Raw genomic sequence first — 19,469 nt, forward strand, 5'->3', positions numbered from 1 at the left:
CGAGAAGGCTGACCTCTAACTTGATGCAGAACCACTATATCAACATATCCATCCAGAAAGATGGCATCCCGGGTTTTTCTGGGTGCTTTGAACACATCTCAATAATCAGCAAGGCCAGGCAAAGCCTGCAGTTTCTGCAGGAATCGCACAGCGATCCCCATAGAAATCAGGGACTAGAATTTAATCCAAGTTCCCCAACCAAAAATCCCAGGCACAGAGGGGAAAGTTAACAGGAGTGACTGGGGATTCCCTACCAGGTTTTTCTTCAGTGGGGCTCTACATAAGATCAGGCCAGCTACAGCTCTCGTTGTCATCAGTAGTGGAGGAGTTCAAGGTGGCAAAGTGTAGAGTTATGTTAGGATTCTGCAGGGAGCACTCATGGAGTGAGGTCGTTTTTGGCTTCGCTCCATTCCCGTTATCTTTTTTTTTTAAACCTGTGATCTCCCTTAACCAATTTTTACCTACACTAGAAGATTTATTTTATTTTACTGATTTTTTTCTTGAACTGTAACTGTGAAGCCTGAAGAAATGAGTAAAAGATCCAAAACAAAAGGGAAAGATTCCGATGGGAACGGAGGAAAAAGAAAAGGTGATCCTAAACAAACGGAGCTACCTTATGAGATTATTAAGTTTTTAAGAGGAAAAATTTGATGAACAACATCAAAGTTTTAAAGACTTAAAGTCAATCATGGAATCTCTGAAATCGCTGGATTGCGAAGTTAAGCAACATTGAAGTAAAATTTCTGAATTAGATACTAAATCTCAGAAGAGTGACTTAAGAATCGAGAAATTGGAGCAGAATTTAGCTTCGACCACTAAACAACTGGAACATTTTAAATCCAAGGTTATTGACCTTGAAAAATCAATCTAGAAGACAGAACTTGCGTATAATTGGTCTCCCTGAGGATGTTGAGGATGGAGACCCTTCAATATTCTTTTCTCAACTTTGAAAGGATGTGTTTAGTTCGGTATTTCCCAATGATCCTCCATTGCTTGACCGCGCCCATCGTATACCACGTCCAAAATCTGTATCTGCCGAATCTAGACCAAGGCCGATTATTCTGTTTCCATTATGTTAGCATTAAAGAACAACTTATCCATATTGCCCGCTGGCAAGGTATGATTAAATATTGACAGTATTCATTCCGCTTGGTTGAAGACTACAATCCCGAAGTGATGGAAGAGCGATTGGCTTTTAAACCTCTGATGTCGGAATGCTATCAAAAAAATCTTAAACCGGCATTATTGTATCATGCATGTCTAAGAATCTCTCTTTCCGATGGATCTCATCGTATCTTCCATTCCACAAGTGCTGTTCAAAGTTTTTTGGATGAGAACTACCCGTCTGACATGGACACCATCCTTTAATTAATGTTCCGTGTTTTCAGCACCAGCTCTTTTTTCAGGTGTTTTTTTTTTTAAATAAAAAAAATAATAAACCTTCAATTTACAAGTTGTTTTTTTACAAGTTCAGATTTTCGTCTGTGGTTAGTAGTGTAGGTATTTTTTCCACAACTCATTTAAAGTTTTTTTCCTCGTGAGTAATTTTACTTTTCTTTAACTAGTTAATTTTTAACTATTTGATTTCTGACTTTGTCATCAATGATTTGACGAGAAATTTTGACTATATGGAGGAACATTTTCTCTATTTTTGCTTCTGTATAATTAAAATGGCGGTTTGTCTCCCTTTTCGCATAATTTCCTTTGTTCTTTCTGTGTACGCCATGTTCTCAGGTTTCTTCTTCCCATAATTCCTCTTCATTTGGGAAGTGATATTTCTAATTACTTTTATTTGTAATTGACTAATCATATGTATTGCCACCAACTTTTTTCTCATGTATTTTAGAAATCACAGTATGTACATTATTATAGTATAGTGTTAAATTTTTTTGAAAATCAGATTTCAGGAGGTCTTCTTTATAACATATTTTTGGAGTTGCCTCCAGCAGAAATGGGGTTAGATTTAGTATTAGTCAGTTCTTTCTTCAGCCTTCTCTGGCTTAGTTCGGGGATTTCAGGGGTGGAAGGTCGGAGGGTCTTTTTTCTCTTTTTTATTAATTTTTTCTATTGGGCTGTTTTAGTACTAAAAAAATGTCTGCAGTGTCGTGATTTCTGGTTCCACTCTAAATATTTATTCTTCTTCCGATCTCATGAGTTTACATTATGGTTAACTCTTTATATACCAAAGGGTTAGCATTAAATTATGGCTCACATTATTAATTTTGTCTCATGGAATACAAATGGTTTAAATCATCCAATAAAATGGAAAAAGATTTTCAAAGTATTCCAAAGACTGAATGCTCACATTATTTTTGCACAAGAAACTCATAAGAGGATAATCAACGCTTCTTTAAGTTTTGGAAAGGTAACAATACCACTAGAATTCCCAAGCCAAAGTCAAAAGCATTTCAATTTTTATAGATTCTTCAATTACATTTACTCATCAAGATATTATCTCAGACCCTAGTGGTAGATTTTTGTTAATTACTGGGTTACTTTTTAATAAAAAAAAAAGTTGCTATGGTTAACGTTTATGCTCCAAATGTGGATTATCCTGAATTATTTATTTATTTTTAAAAAGCACCTATTCACTTCCTTTCCTAACGTAAACGAGTATATGTTGATAATGGGTGGTGATTTTAACTTATGTTTAAATCCCATGTTGGATAGATCCATATGTAGTCCGGCTCTACCGAATAAGTTGGCTACTTTTATCAACTCTTATGACTGATTCTGGGATTTCAGAAATTTGGAGATTCCTACACCCAAAGGACAAAGAGTTTTCATTCTTCTCACATGTTTACCATTCTTACTACTTTTTTTATTGACATGTTTACCATTCTACTTTTTTTTTATTGACTCTCGTTTAATTCCATCTGTAATTGATTGCAATTATGACATTATCGCCATTTTGGATCATGCTCCAATGAAACTTTCTATTAAGTTAATGGATACTTCTACTAATAGACAATGGTGATTTAATTCTAATTTGCTTCAAGACTTGGACTTTGTTAAGTTTATGAAGGAACAGATTGATTTCTTCTTTTCAACTAATATTATGGAAGAAATTTCTAACGGAACAGTATGGGATGCCTTTAAAGCTTATACCTGTGGACAGATCATTTCCTATTCTGTTGGTTTGAAAAAACGTATTAAGAATGAAATATTTTTGTTGGTTGATAAAATTAAAGAAATTGATAAAAAAAATATGCTATTGCTCCTAGCAAGGAGCTTTATAAACTGAGTTGAACTCCAAATGGAACATAGTTTACTATTAACATCCTCGATCGAAAATCAATTAATGAAAACTAGAAGTGAGTTTTATATTCATAGTGATAAATCGGGTAAATTATTAGCTAATCAATTGAAAACTACTTCGGTTAAACATCAAATCACTAAGATCCGTAAACATGATGATACTTTGACAGTTGATCATGACGAGATAAACAAAACCTTTCAAGAATGTTATACCTCTTTATACCAATCTGACTTTCCTCATGATTTTAACATCATGCATGATTTTCTAAGAAAATTGAATTTTCAGAAATTATCACTCGAAGATTGTTTAACATTAGAAACTCCTATTACAGAGGAAGAAATAACAGCTGTAGTCTCCTCAATGAATTCCGGTAAAGTACCTGGTCCTGATGGTTTTACAGTGGAATTTTTTAAGTCTTTTTCCTCTATTCTCTCTCCTTGGTTGTCTAGAATATTCAAAGAAGTAATCAGATTAGGTAAATTACCACAATCGTTTTATGAAGCTTCTATTTCTTTAGTTCTTAAAAATAAAGATCCTACTGATTGTGCATCAAATAGACCGATATCTCTTGAATGTAGATTCAAAAATTTTTTCAAAAATTTTGGTAAATCCTCCTGGGAGGGGGGAGAAGATGGCAGCGCAAGGGCAGCGCACGCGGCCACTTCGGTGAATGATATCTGTTATCTGTCAAGTAGGGGACCGTGCACAATTCTGATTTGATGAAGATAGATGTGAGAGCATGGAGGAACATCTGGAAAATTTCTGAAATGCCCGCTTCACTGCCGCTGCTACTGTGTGGTAACCGGAATCTCTGGAGCTGAAGGCCTCGAAATCCTCGGCTTTGTGTGTTTCAGCGGCCTGGGAGAGGTTAAAGGTGCTCGGCAGAGGATGGCACTCGGGAGGCTGTATCAGAGAGGCTGGTCGGAAGCTTGGAGTTTTCGGACGGATGGACTCAGTGTCGGCTGTGGTCGGCTGCTTCCAAGGTATCGGCAAGTTGATGGCTCAATTTAGTAACTTTTCTGGTTATAAATTGAACCTTAATAAGAGTGAACTATTTCCCCTAAATAAGCAGGTTCCTATTTATGGATGTCTACCATTTAAATTGGTTACTAACTCTTATATATTTAGGGGTTAAAATCATGAAAAAGCATAAAGATTTATTTAAGGCTAATTTTTTACCTTTAATTGATCGGATTAAACTTTTGTTTACTAAACAGTCACCAATTTGCCTAATTTTTTTTATATGTATTCCAAACGGTACCAATTTTTATTCCAAAATCCTTTTTTGATAATATTGATTCAAAAATTTTCTCATATATATGGCAGAACAAAAACCCGAGGTTAGGTAAAAGGCATTTACAGAAATCTAAAAAAAAAAGGGGGGGGGTAGCAATCCCAAAATTTAGATTTTACTATTGAGCAATTAACATTCGATACTTAAAGTTTTGGTTATGGGACTTGGATGTAATTTCAAGTCCACATTGGGTAAATCTTGAATGTAATTCTTTACAAGGGTTTTCACTGGGTTCAATTTTTAGGGACCTCGCTTCCTTTTATTCTTTCTAAATTGTATAAACAAATGAATAACGCATACTTTACGTATATGGTTTCAATTTTGAAAATTTTTTGGGTTGAACCAATTTATTTTAGCAAGTCCTATTATATCTAATTTCTTTTTTCAACCTTCCACTATGGATCAAGCTTACTTAGATTGGAAAATCAAAAGGTATAGTACGATTTCATGTTCTATTTTTGGATAACTGTTTTATGTCCTTTGAACAACTATCTAATAAATATAATTTGCCTAGATCTCACTTTTTAAGATATCTACAGGTCACAAACTTTTTAAATTACTGTTTCTCCTAATTTTCCACATTTTTATCCAATGGATATTTTGGAAAAAATTTTAGATTTAAATCTTTTTCAGAAAGATGTTGTAGGAATTATTTATAATACAATTATGAATTTATGTCCTGATATATCTAATAAAATTAAAACTGATTGGGAAAGAGAACTTAAGATCACTGTGCAGATTGAAAAATGGGAAAAAAATTTTCAATTAGTTAACTCATCCTCTATATGTGCTAAACATGCATTGATACACTTGAAAGTAGTGCACAGGGCTCATATGTCCAAAGATAAATTATCTCGTTATTACTCTTATATAAATCCTATAAGTGATAGATGTCACTCCGAGATAGCTTCTTTAACTCACGTGTTTTGGTCATGTCCTTTGCTGAAAAAATATTGGAAAGATATTTTTGATATTATTTCAACGGTTTTGAATATAGACTTACAACCTCACCCAATTACTGCTATTTTTGGGTTACCAATGATAGAATCAAATCATTTAACCTCTTCAGCTCGTCAGATGATTGCATTTCTTACTTTAATGGCCAGAAGATCCATTTTGCTGAATTGGAAAGCGATTAATCCTCCCACCACATTTCATTGGTTTTCTCAAACTATGCTGTGTTTAAATTTGGAAAAAATAAGAAGTGTTGTTTATGATCCCTCTATTAAATTTGAAAAGACTTGGAGGTCATTTATTCAACATTTTCATATGACGTAATTTGACCTTTTCCAAACGTATTTTATTTCTTTGCAATATTGGTTGAGAGGAACGGAGTCATCGACACTGAGGTTTTCTCTTTTCTCTTTTTTTTTTAAAACGATGTTACAAGACAGCCCACGTCTTTTTTGAGTTTAGTTGATTAATTCTGTTTAGATTAGTTTTTTTTGGTGGGGGGGGGGTTATAAATTTTTTTCCTTTTTCATGGGTTTTTTTTTTAAGATATTTTTCTTTGTTTTATATTGTTCAGTTGTATCCTATATGATTGAGAGTTTTATCATTTAAATGTTAACTGGCTTTATAATCACTTATGTTAATTATATCAATGTATTCCCAATAACTTTGTACCATTACCATGTTATGTTTATTTTTATGAAACTAATAAAAAGATTGAAAAAGAAAAAGAGTTATGTTAACACTGAGGGGCTCCGATAACAAGCTAATCAATCAAGTAGCAGTCACAACAAGATCTGGCCAAAAGCCGCAGACCAGCAATTGAGACACATCGTCGACAACCCATGCCTGGGACGGCCTGGCCTCAGCTCAGCACACTTCCAGTGATGCGGGAAGACGGTGCACGTGCAAGGGATAGGCATGACATAGTCCAGGCAGAGGTACGGAACTGATGGACAAAAGGCAGTTATCAAAGGCAGTGGAGTTGGGGGTCACAGGGCACCTGGACAAAAATGGGCAGATCTTTGGAGACAGGAGCCCTTCTGCATTTCTTTCCCTCTGCGATCCGTGTATGACACTCTCCCTACACCACCACAGCTGCACACATGGGGGCTGAGAGAGGACCCCAACTGCAAGCTTTGTGGTCAGCAAGATTCACCTGCACACATAATGTCAGGATACAAAGCAGCTTTAACACAAGGATGATGTAGGTGGCACCACGACAAGGTCCTGTAGTCCCTTGCTGACATACTGGAGCGGGGAGGGGTAAAAAGATACCAGCTGGCAAAGAGGGAAATCATTTTCATCAAGGAGAGGGCCATGCCAGTCATAACTAATAGGCCCAAATCCAACCTGCTGCAAACTGCCAAATCATGGGCAACGAGGGTCGATGTGGGGAGGAAGCTACAGTTCCTGGAGGTGGTGGAAACCACACTTTGACCAGACATCATACTGTGGTCCACTGAAGACAAGAAAGTCATCCTGGTGGAGCTCATAGTACCTTGGGAGGAAGGATACAAAGAGGCTCACGAGAGGGTGACCCTGAACAACCAGGCCTTAGTCCAGGAGTGCAGAGACAAAGGATGGTAGATGTGGCTATCCCCCGTGGAGATTGGCTGTCGGGGGTTCCCAGCAAGGTCGGCATTGTGGTTGTTGTCTACTCTGGGCCTTGATGAAAAGAGCAAAGCCAAGCAGCTCGCAGGATGGGGAGGAAGCAGCAAGAGCCTCTTGCTGGATATGAAGCAGGTGAGAGGAGTTGAGTTGGAAGTCAGGAGCAGATGGGCAGTGACCTGGCCACCACTGCTGACCCACCAGCTGGAGAGTGTAGTAGTTAAGGATTGAAACACTATGAAGGTTGGGCACCACCTGACGACAGCTGGTCAAAGGCCACGGTTACTTCCTAAGGTAACTGGAGTGAGCACCTCAATGTATGATGCAAGCAAGTGCCAGCATTGTGAGAACATTGTATCGAGGGAGATGCTCTTAATTGTACAATGATAAGAGGCTTGCAAACCTACCAGGGGAAAGGAATGGAACATTGCAGTCTTGGGGATTGCAATCAATATGTGAGAGGGCAGTTCTGCACCTTCTGCTTCATTGCAGCAACTGTAGCAACTTCTGCATGAAGTACAGCCAAATGAAGCTCCATTAAAAAGATGAGTACATTGTGAGGCAGTCTGAATTGTACAATTGCAGAAAATGCATAAGTGTTTTATCCGAGGGAGAGAGGGAGAGAGGGAGAGAGGGAGAGAGGGAGAGAGGGAGAGAGGGAGAGAGGGAGAGAGGGAGAGAGGGAGAGAGGGAGAGAGGGAGAGAGGGAGAGAGGGAGAGAGGGAGAGAGGGAGAGAGGGAGAGAGGGAGAGAGGGAGAGAGGGAGAGAGGGAGAGAGGGAGAGAGGGAGAGAGGGAGAGAGGGAGAGAGGGAGAGAGGGAGAGAGGGAGAGAGGGAGAGAGGGAGAGAGGGAGAGAGGGAGAGAGGGAGAGAGGGAGAGAGGGAGAGAGGGAGAGAGGGAGAGAGGGAGAGAGGGAGAGAGGGAGAGAGGGAGAGAGGGAGAGAGGGAGAGAGGGAGAGAGGGAGAGAGGGAGAGAGGGAGAGAGGGAGAGAGGGAGAGAGGGAGAGAGGGAGAGAGGGAGAGAGGGAGAGAGGGAGAGAGGGAGAGAGGGAGAGAGGGAGAGAGGGAGAGAGGGAGAGAGAGATCAGTTCACCCATAAGATTAATTTATTAACTGAATGGGAACTTGAAGTTAGTACATTAAGACCAAGTAGTTATGCTTTATAACTGAGGAAAGAATATGTACATTAAACCTATCAAAATGACACAAATTGTGGTAAGCATAAACAGGAGAAAATTTACAGATGCTGGAAAACAGCACATGTGTGTGCATACGTACACATGCACACACAGAGTCTCAACCTGAAACATCAACTGTTTGCTCCTTTCCATAAATTCTGCCTGGCCTGCTGAGTTCCTCCAAGATTTTGTGTTGCAACAAATTACAGTACTTGAAATGTAAGGTATAGACTACTTACTCAAAAAACAGAAAACATCAGGAGGCTGATACATCCAATGGAAAAGTTCTACATCGAACCAGATTTTGTAAAATAATTTGTGAGAATGTCAAACAAGTAGCAGCTCAGACTGCAGGAGTGTAAATAAAGGTGCTGACAAGTAGCTCAAAATGTAAAGAAACAGGGTAAGTAATGATTACAACAGATAATGGAATGAAATGACAGTGGGAAAGATAGCCAAGATCTTGTTAACCATGCAAGATCAAAGAGAAAGTGTATTAAAACATTCAGAGAGGAAGCAAGGAAGTGAAAGTACAAATCAGAAAGAATAGAATATGCAGTTGTTAACCATGCAAGATCAAAGAGAAAGTGTATTAAAACATTCAGAGAGGAAGCAAGGAAGTGAAAGTACAAATCAGAAAGAATAGAATATGCAGTCAAGATCAAAATAGACTGCACTACGAGAGGAAGACATCATGCTTCCAAGGAACAGACCATCTATTGTTTGTTTATATTGCATGAATTTTGCTTAATAAATATGCTTTGCTTATAATCAATATCTGTGTAAATAGTTTGCTGTAGTTTTCAACACCATGTTAAGACCTACAGTACATTAAGCTCTGATTTTCAGTAACTATAAGATACCTAATCTGACAACATGCACAAATAGCAAGTACCAAAATAGTCTTCAATTAAATGAAAGTGGGATGGTGAGGGGAGGGGGGAAAGAGGCGGAAAAACAAGCCAAGATGAACTGAAATTTCCTTATTAATGCCTTATGTACATGTACTCTAATATTTAATTAGCAAAGAATACAGTAATTTGGTAACAGAAACGGTAAAAGCATAAGAATCGCAGCAGTACAAATTGGGGACCAGAAGGATTCCAACCAAGATCAACTTATACACACCATTATTTAATACACTGGATTTTTTCAGATTATTGCTGGTCATTGGGCACAGTTGCTGGAATTTTACCATATAGGTGCCAGGCATAGGCATAAACAGTTCTAAACTTTCTCGCAGCTGCTCAGAAAAGGTTCTCAGAATAGAAATAACGTTGGACCCAAGGAATTTAGCAAGAAAGCACAAATTTGAAACATTTCTCCATCACTTTGTGAAGAACCTTTTCAAACAAGTGGAGGGGCAGGTAGTGTTGAGGAAGCAGGGAGTCCGCAGAAGGCCTTGAGACAGATTTGGAGAATGGGCAGAGAAGTGACAGATGGAATGTGGCGTGGGGAAGTGCATGACCATGCACTTTGGTAGAAATAATAACAGTGTAGATTATTTTCAAAACAGGAAGAAAATTCAAAAATCAGAGGTGCAAAGAGACTTGGGAATCCTCATGCAGGATTCCCTAAAGGCTAATTTGCAGATTGAGCCTGTGGTAAGGAAAACAAATGCAATGTTAGCATTCATTTCAAGAGGACTACAATACAAAAACAAGGATATAATGCTGAAGGTTTGTAAGGCATTGATCAGACCACACTTGGGAGGACAATGAGCAGCTTTGGTCCCTTAGCTAAGAAAAGATGTGATGGCATTGGAAAGGGTCCAAAGGAGATTTACGAAAATGATTGCAGGAATGAAAAGGTTAAAACATGAGGAGCAACTGATGACTCTAGCCTGTACTCAATGGAGCTTAAAAAAAAAAAAAAAAAAATGGGTGGTGGGAGGCACAGCAGAATATCACAAAACTATCAAGTCTTGATGGAGTGGATGCAGTGGAGAGGATGTTGCTTGTAGCAGGTGAGTCTAGGACCGGAGGACACATCCTCCAAATAGAGGGATGTCTATTTAGAACAGAGACAAGAAGGAATTTCTTTAGCCAGAGCGGAGTGAATCTGTGGAATTCATTGCTACAGCCTGCTATGGAGACCAAGTCATTGGGTACATTTAAAATGGAGGTTGATAGGTTTCTGATTAGTCAGGACGTCAAAGGTTTTGAGAAGGCAGGAGAATGGGTTTGAGAGGGATAATAAATCAGCCATGATGAAGCAGCGGAGCAAACTCACTGGACCAAATGGCCTAATTCTACTCCTCTGTCCTATGGTCTTAAGTGCAAGAAACTAAGCTAAATTCAGTGTTCAAGTTAGGAACTAAAAACTTGAAGAATTCTGCCCCTAACCTACCCCATCTACATGATTGAATTTGTGAACCAAAGTTCTGCTGAGGCATACAGCCTGGCTGTTAAAAAATGGGAGAAATTTCCCCAGCAAGTTGCTGAGATCTGGCAGGAATCATTTTATTGTAGGTTGCCACAAGTTCTGGTTCATCATATTTACAGGTACAAACATAAAATTGTAAATACAAAAAAAAACAAATTGAAAGGATCCAGTTTAAATCTTACCTAATGAATCAAAAGATTTCTCTGGTCTGATATATCCAACAATAGCTATACTCAGAATTTCTCCATAAAAATCTTCTTTGAAAGTATGAATAATATGTGTTTCCTGGAAATGGATTACAGAAAACACTCAACAATAAAGTACTTGCAAAGCTGTGGTTTTCATGACTGAACACTTCTAAGTAAAATTTATTATCAGAGTACATGCATGTAAACATATTCAACCCCAAGATCCTTTCTCCTGTAGGCATACTCAAAAAAAAATCTATGGAATAGCAATTGCAAACAGGATCAATGAAAGAGCAAGTGCATTGAAAACAACAATCTGTTCAATTGCAACTACAAGTAAGTAGAAATAAATAGCGAGAGCATAAAATAACAATATAAAATGTCCTTAAAGTGAGATCATTGGTTGTGGGAACATATCAACAGATTAGCATAATTTTCCCTCTTTTGTTCAAGAGCCTGATGCTTGAGGGGTAGTAACTGTTCCTGAACCTGGTGGTGCAAGTTCTGAGGCACTTGTGCCTTCTGCCTGATGGCAGCAGTGAGAAAAGAGCATAGTCTGGGTAGTGAGGAACTTTACTACCACAGCACGTTCACTCATTCAGGTGCCTTGCCGATCGGCATGGACGATCATGTCCCTCCATCCATCACGGTCCCTGACCCTCTGAATTGTAGTTGTTGCCTCCCCTGTTTCTAACCATGATGTTATTCCATCTCTCATTTTCATTCTCTGTCTGCCTCTGCTTCTTTTTCCTTCCAGCTTTCCAGTCGTAACTAAAAGTTCTAATGTCTCTCTTCGCATGGTGTCCAAAGAATTTTGATTGCTGTTTTCCGATTTTTTTTTTTGAAAAGTAATGTACGTTTTGTTTTCGTTCTCTGTAGAACTTCTTCGTTCTAACAGTTACAACATACCACAGCATGTAGATGTGCTTAATGGTTGGGAGGGCTTTACCCATGATGTACTGGGCTAAATCCACTACCTTTTGTCCAATTTTCCGCCATAATGCAGCCAGTCAATACATTTTCTACCAAACATCTATACAAGTTTGTCAGAGTTTTTGATGTCATGCCAAATTTCCGCAGCTTTCTAAGGAAGTAGATGCGCCACTGTGCTTTCTGTACGTTTATATGATGGATCCAGGACAGATCCTCTGAGATATTGACACCCAGGAATTTAAAGTTATTGACCCTCTCCATCTCTAATCCTTCGATGAGGAGTGGCTCATGAACCTCTGTTTTCCCACTCCACTTATGCACTATTCCATAAATTCTAATGGCTGCCATCAGATTCTACCTAGTCAGCTCTCTCCACCCTGCCATGCAGCCCAAATCCCTTCCTGATGCATTTTTAAAATCTGTTCATGACAACTCAGTGTTATTTTGCAACATGTATTAACGTCTTTCTGAAACTTCAGAAGAATCGAAATGGAAGCAAAGGTCATGATCAATTAAAAGTAGACCTCATATCTCAATATTTGTTCATACATTTCTACTACACTCAAATTACTTTTCCTACCACTGAAAACTGATTCATACAAGATACCGTACTCCTCCTCAGTTTTTGCTTAAAGCTATTTAATACCTAAATGTTGGAAGTTTTTGTTCATCTCATCTAATATTTCCTTCTTTCCTTCTGTCATGAAACCCTGCAAAGTTCTCTAGTTGAAAGGAAGTATACAAATGTTGGAATCCACTAGATCATCTTTAAGGCACCTGGACAGAACTGTTACAATAATAGTTTCTGGCAATTGTAATATCATACTATTCCAAGAATTGATGTTAACACAGTACCAAATTTTCATGTTCTTACAGTAATATAATTATCACAAAAGGAAAATTTAAAAACAGTTAATTATGGAAAAGCATCTAGAGCTTTCCCAGGCCCTGTGCCTGGCTGGAAGCCTGAGAAGAGTTTATTCAGTCCATTGTATTTTACAAATTCAGAAAGAACAAGGACCAGTTCAATCCAGGTTACTTAAAGCTATTGTTTCCAGGTCCAAATTTCTATGTTTTCATTCTTTTCAACACACACCAGCCCTGCCATCCCAGTTCATCTTTCTTTGAATCCTTCTCACTGCACTGGGGGAAAAAGATGAATCTTCTGAATTAAGATCAAAGGAAAAATGCTACAGCTAGATCCTTTACCCACCTCCAGAAAGCACTTTGTTATACAATAGTCAATAATGTAGTTCAACCAAAGTATTACGGCCTTTACAAAATATCCTAGAACCCATAATATCCTCCTGAGCAGTTGAGCACTATTTATTTTAAAATTTATTTCCACAGAGTTAGGCATCATGGTACAAATTATACAGATCAATTAAATATGTAGTACTGCACAGGACCAATGTTTTTAGCTCAACTAGTAATGCTGGGAAACTAATGTGTATCAACTCAAACGCATTATTCTGACCAATTCTCATGATCTGAAGACTCAAGCTAGGGAACAAGGTCTCAGGACAGCGAGAAACAGTAGCTGCTGAGGTTAAGATTGCCACACAGATGTAGGGTAAATTTGATTTTGTGCAAATGATTTTGATACTTAATCATTCCAACCCGAATGGGTTAGATTCTTTCAACACCAAGGAAAAGAGTTAATCTGGTGAGGGGTGGGTGGAAGCAGAAACTGTCATTGAGATGAACATGAGGAAAAGGATTAGGGTACAGTAAGCCTACTCTTGCTTTTAAATTAAGTTGGTACAATCCAGAAATGTTGCTAGTGCAAAAGGCAAGTTTCATAAAACAGATATAGCTATTTCCCATCTTTCAGACAATTTGTTATTCATTCTCAATACAGAAATTCAAATACATTTATGCAAAGTATAATTTGTGAAAAACTCATGCTTTTTCAACAGATGAGTACACAGTACCAAAAGATTTATCAAAGTACACTTCCAGAGCATTTTATCAAAAACTGCCAGGTTGCTATTAATACTCAGCTATATTTGAATAAGTTTAAGATGCAAAAGAATTATAAATTACATTCCAAAATGCAATTAAGATTAACACTAAATTGTTAGGAAGATTAAAGATTGTCATAGCCACCTAATATCCAATAGCAAGTGGTGTTCTTTGTCAGAAGATTACAATTGACAAAAATTAAACTCAGCTTCCCAACCCAAATGATTTTGCTGACATCATTGTCTATACTCTTACAGGAGCTAAGCAATAAAATGAGTAATTATATTCCTCCACTACTGTAAGCTCCATAAGCTTTCAATAAAATCAAGGACAGACATTACAAGGCAATAATCTCCCAGAAAGTAAAACAAGAAAAATTACCATAGACTTTTTTTTATTTTTATAGTATGGATTCCAACCAATGCTCATGACCATTTTATGTACATCTCCATGACCGACACAGGCCCAGCCATAGTATATACCAGTAGTGATGTCTCCTGGCAGGTGCTCCACAACAGCGTCTGGAAAATTTGCTGTGAAGTTAAGCAAAAGATACATTTGTTCAATATATCTGTTGTATACTAGAAAATATTTAACACTGGGCCTTAACCAAAAAAAGGTAATCCACTCTTAACCTAAACACATAGACCTATGAGAGTCATGAAACCGATAAAACCGATAATCCTCCTTAAAATCTCAGAGGTGAAAGCCTCTGTCATACTGCTCTCCAACACATGGTTTTGGAACTTATTTATCATACTACTAAGTAATAATAATCAATATGAGCAAGTAATCTCAAGTTTCAGAGAACATAGATTGGAACATAGCTCAACTACAGTTAGACACGCCTCCATAGAATCCAAGATATCTTCAAGGAGCAGTGCCTCAGGAAGGCAGTGTCCATCATTAAGATTCCCTCACCTCCTCCGCCAAAGACGTGCCCTCTTCTCATTGTTGCCATCAAGAAGGAGGTACAGAAGCCCAAAGGAACACACTCAGCAATTCAGGAACAGTTTCTTCCCCTTTGCCATCTGATTTCTAAATGGACATTGAACCCATGAACACTACCTTTACTTATTAAAAATTTATTTCTGTTTTTGCGCTACTTATTTTAACTTAGCTATTTAATATACAGATATACTATCTGTACTTCATATTTTTTCTATATTTATCATGTATTGCATTGTACTGCTGTTGTAAAGTTAACAAATTTCATGATATATGCCCAAGATATTAATCCTGATTCTGATATGAAGGATTTAAATGAAGACACTATAAGCCAATTAGTTTCCCACCCACTAGACTATAAACGTTCATCACTCAAAGTAGTTTGAAAGCACAACTATACTAACCAAAATCAAGAAACTGGTGTCAAAATCAGCACAAGTGCACAATGGTTTCAAGAATCATCATTTGATTTACAAAATGGTGCTACACAAGCAAATATGAATGTATGCCAGTAGTTCAAATTGAAGTCAATTAATTTCTTTAAACATTTTGCCAAAGGCAGCTTGACATACTGCAAATGAATACAAGATTACAAACTATGCTTTTCAATTGATAACAGTTTAAGTCAAAAAAGTCAGACTGTAATTATATAACGTCACATTTATAATAGTTGCATTTCTCTTAAAATCCAATAATTAATACAATGAAGAAGCCATTATATACATTATACATTGATTAGATAGCCTGGTAACAGTTGATACATGATGCTACCTTTTGGGGGATATTAATTTGATATTAGCAGTAACTGGAACCACCGACAGTGTAATATCATTTACCAGTTCTGCCCAGTTTGCTCATAGGTCTTATCAGCAAGGTGAGAAGGATTTTTGAATTTGGACACAGAGTTCCTGGAACCAACAGGGGTACAAGCAGAGATTTAGAAGTAATCAAGATAGGAACTGTGGAAGACAAATAATGGTTGGGAGATAATTGCAATATCTGTCAATGGTAAAAATCAGACCAGGGTTTCAACACAAGATAGGCTGATGCACGGGTGAACACAAGAGACAATGTGGAATGACTCTGGACTTGTACAGTGTTGCTTTGCCTTATTCATTCTTTCACTATATTTTCCTAAAGCAAGAACATTTGCTGAGTTACATGGCAAGAATCACGTTAAATAATCTGATATTTCCATGCAGCAAGATGAAACTAACACAACACAGATCCATATTTTGCTTTTTCATTTTTTAGGATCAAAGTGTTAAATCCTAAATACCTTTAAGAACATGGTGAACTGCAGTCTTTGTGAAAATGTTCCCAAAGGTTTTTGGGTAAAGTGTTGCAGGATTTAGATCCATTGCCAAGCAATGGCTGACAATTAATTTCCCAATCAAAATAGGGTCCAACTATGTGGGAGCGGGGGTGATGAAATCATATAGATAATACCATGTGCCTAAACTCCACATACTTCTAAATAGTGAAGTTCCCAGGCTTGGTCAGCAGCATCACAGAGGTGTCTAGCTGGCAAAGCTGTTAGCACAGATGGCACACAGCTCCAGGGACCTGCATTCAATACTGATCTCAGGTCTCCATTCCAGTCTTCACATTCACCCTGTGACCAAATCGATGTCCTCAGGGTGCTCCAGTTTCCTCTCTCAGCCCAAAACTGAATAGAGTAAGAGGATCAGGAGGACGCAAGATAAAGCAGTTACAGGGAAATAAATGGGGAATGGGACTGATAGAAATGCACTGAAAGTCAGATTTGAGAACGGGCTGAATGTCTCCTTCTATGAAACAGCAAAAGTGAGCAATTGCAGCAAATCTGTCAATTGTGTGTATTTCACTTACTGTATGCTGATGGAAGACAAAATAAATGCTTAGTGTACTGGATTATTAGGTACTCATCATGCTGGATGCTTTGTACTGGATTGTGCTGAGCTCCTTGGACATTGCTGGAGCTGCACATATCACAGAGGTGGGAGATTAATCAATCATACTTTCTCAAGTAGCTAAAGAAATTTGTCATGTCCCCACTGACCCACACTAGTTTTTAAATAGGTGCACCTTAGACTGCATCCTACACATATGCATCACAGTGTGGCATGGCAACTGCTCTGCCCAAGGCTGCAAGTTGCACACACACACAGCTCAGCATGTGATGGAAATCAGTCTCCTCTCTGTAGACTTTCTCTACAGTTCACACAAACTTTGTTCAGCAGACAATGAAGACACCGCGCAACCTGGACATTCTTTCCTCACTCTCACTGGGCACAAGATACAAAGTTCCGCAAGCAGGCTGCAAACAGGGCTCAAGCACAGCTTCCATCCGGCCAATACAAGACTGCTGAATTGTTCGCTTGTACGACAAGATGGACTCTTGACCTTAAAATGTCAGAATCGGATTTATTATCACCGGCATGTGATATGAAATTTGTTAACTTAGCAGCAGCAGTTCAATGCAATGCATAATCTAGCAGAGAGAAAAAATAATAAATAAAACCTAATAAACAAATCAATTAGGTATATTGAATAGATTATTAAAAATTTGCAGAAACAGAAATACTATATATTAAAAAAGTGAGGTAGTGTCCAAAGCTTCAATGTCCATTTAGGAATTGGATGGCAGAGGGGAAGAAGCTGTTCCTGAATCGCTGAGTGTGTGCCTTCAGGCTTCTGTTTCTCCTACCTGATGGTAACAGTGAGAAAAGGGCATGCCCTGGGTGCTGGAGGTCTTTAATAATGGATGCAGCATTTCTGAGACACTGCTTCCTAAAGATGTCCTAGGTCCTTTGTAGGCTAGTACCCAAGATGGAGCTGACTAGATTTACAACCTTCTGCAGCTTCTTTTGATCCTGTGCAGTAGTCCCTCCATCCCAGACAGTGGTGCAGCCTGTCAGAATGCTCTCCATGGTACAACTATAGAAGTTTTTGAGCTTATTTGTTGACATGCCAAATCGCTTCAAATATCGTCATGGCCTTGCACCTTGCTTTCTGCCTGCACTTTCTCTGCAACTGTAACACTATTCTGCATCCTGATATTTCTTTTCCTTAGTAGTACCTGGATATGTTACTGTGACGAAGCAATCTATACAGATGGCATGCAGAACTTTGTTTTCCACTCTACCCCAGAACATGTGCCAATAATAAACTAATTTACCAAAACTTCAGAGTTGAGTTTTGTTGACATTAGAAAGGCTTGTCAGGAAAAATGCAATTTACTGCAGGTAAGTGACACCTTCTTGTTCCCTCAATATTTATAAGGCTGGTCCTGATGAGCTTCCAGTTAATATTGATCTCCAGAGTGTTACTGATGGCGAAAACAATGATGTTAATACCATGGCCATGGAATATCAAAGTTAGGTGATTAAATCATCTCTTGGAGATGATTGGCATCTGCCATTCATCATGGTGCACATACAGTGCATAAAGAGTTTTCACCCCTTGGAAGTTCTCGTGTTTTATTGCTTTACAACAGTGGATTAAATTTGCTTTTTTTGATACTCATCAACAGAAAAAAAAGACTTTCTTGTCAAAGTGAAAATAGATCTCTACAAAGTGACCTAAATTAATTACAAATATAAAACACGATAATTGATTGCATAAGTATTCACCCCCACTTTGATATGACACACAGAATCATCACTGGTTCAGCCAATTGGTTTTAGAAGACATACTTAGTTAAATGGAGATCACCTGTGTGCAGTCAAGATGTTTCAACCGATTGTAGTAAAAATACACCTGTATCTGGTAGGTCCCATTACGAGTGAGTCAGTATCCTGGCAAAAACTACACCATGAAGGAAAAAGAACACTCCAAGCAACGCTGCAAAAAGGTTATTGAAAAGCACAAGTCGGGAGATGGATCCAAGAAAATTTTCAAGTCACTGAATATCCTTGAGTATAGTTAAGTCAATCACCAAGAAATGGAAAGAATATGGCACAGCTATAAATCTGCCTAGAGCAGTCCATCAAAAACTGAGTGACCGTACAAGAAGGGGACCAGTGAGAGAGACCACCAGGAGACCTATGACCATTCTGGAGGAGCTACAAGCGTCAGTGGCTGAGATGGGGGAATGCACATACAATAACTGTTGCCCAGGTGCTTCACCAGTTGCAGCTTTATGGGAGAGTGGCAAAGACAAAGCCACTGTTGGAAAAAAAAACTCATGAAACCTCAGTTAGAATTTGCCAGAAGGCATGTGGGAGACTCTGAAGTCAGCTGGAAGATGGCTTTATGTTCTGATTAAATCAAAATTGAGCTTTTTGGCTATCAGACTAAAAGCTATGTTTGGCATAAGCCGAACACAGCACATAATCAAAAACACACATTCCCTACAGCGAAGCATGGTGGTGCCTACATCATGCTGTAGGGATGCTTCACTGCAGCAGGCCCTGGAAGGTTTGTGAAGGTAGGGATGTAAAATGAATGCAAACAAAATACAGGGAAATCCAGGAGGAAAACCAAATGCAGTCTGCAAGAGAACAGTGACTTGGGAGATAGTGTGTTTTCCAGCAAGACAATGACCCCAAGCATAAAGTCAAAGCTATACAGAAATGGTTTAAAAACAACAAAATTAATACCCTGGAGTGGCCAAACCAGAGTCCAGACCTCAATCCAAACTGAAAATTTGTGGCTGGACTTGAAAAGGACTGTTCACTCATGATCACTCATTGTTCACGCACAATCCCCATGCTATCTGAGTTTAAGTAGTTTTGTAAAGAAGAATGGAGAAAACTGCAGTGCTCAAATGTGC

The 19,469-nt window shown here is 38.3% G+C and overlaps 1 protein-coding gene across 2 annotated transcripts in view; it reads right to left on the reverse strand.

The window, feature by feature from the left end:
- rfk (riboflavin kinase) overlaps nt 1-19,469 on the reverse strand; it is a 29,214-nt gene that overhangs the window by 5,606 nt on the left and 4,139 nt on the right. The window contains exons 2-4 of one of the 2 annotated variants that reach the window (XM_072281543.1): nt 14,147-14,298; nt 10,862-10,964; nt 3,639-3,704 (exon numbers count right to left, since the gene is read on the reverse strand). In XM_072281543.1, coding sequence (XP_072137644.1) covers nt 3,639-3,704; nt 10,862-10,964; nt 14,147-14,298 — 321 coding nt within the window. The remainder of the gene's footprint in view (nt 1-3,638; nt 3,705-10,861; nt 10,965-14,146; nt 14,299-19,469) is intronic. The other variant, XM_072281544.1, reaches the window with a different exon arrangement.

This window comes from Mobula birostris, chromosome 17 (genome assembly GCF_030028105.1).
Source record: "Mobula birostris isolate sMobBir1 chromosome 17, sMobBir1.hap1, whole genome shotgun sequence".
Lineage (NCBI taxonomy): Eukaryota > Metazoa > Chordata > Chondrichthyes > Myliobatiformes > Myliobatidae > Mobula > Mobula birostris.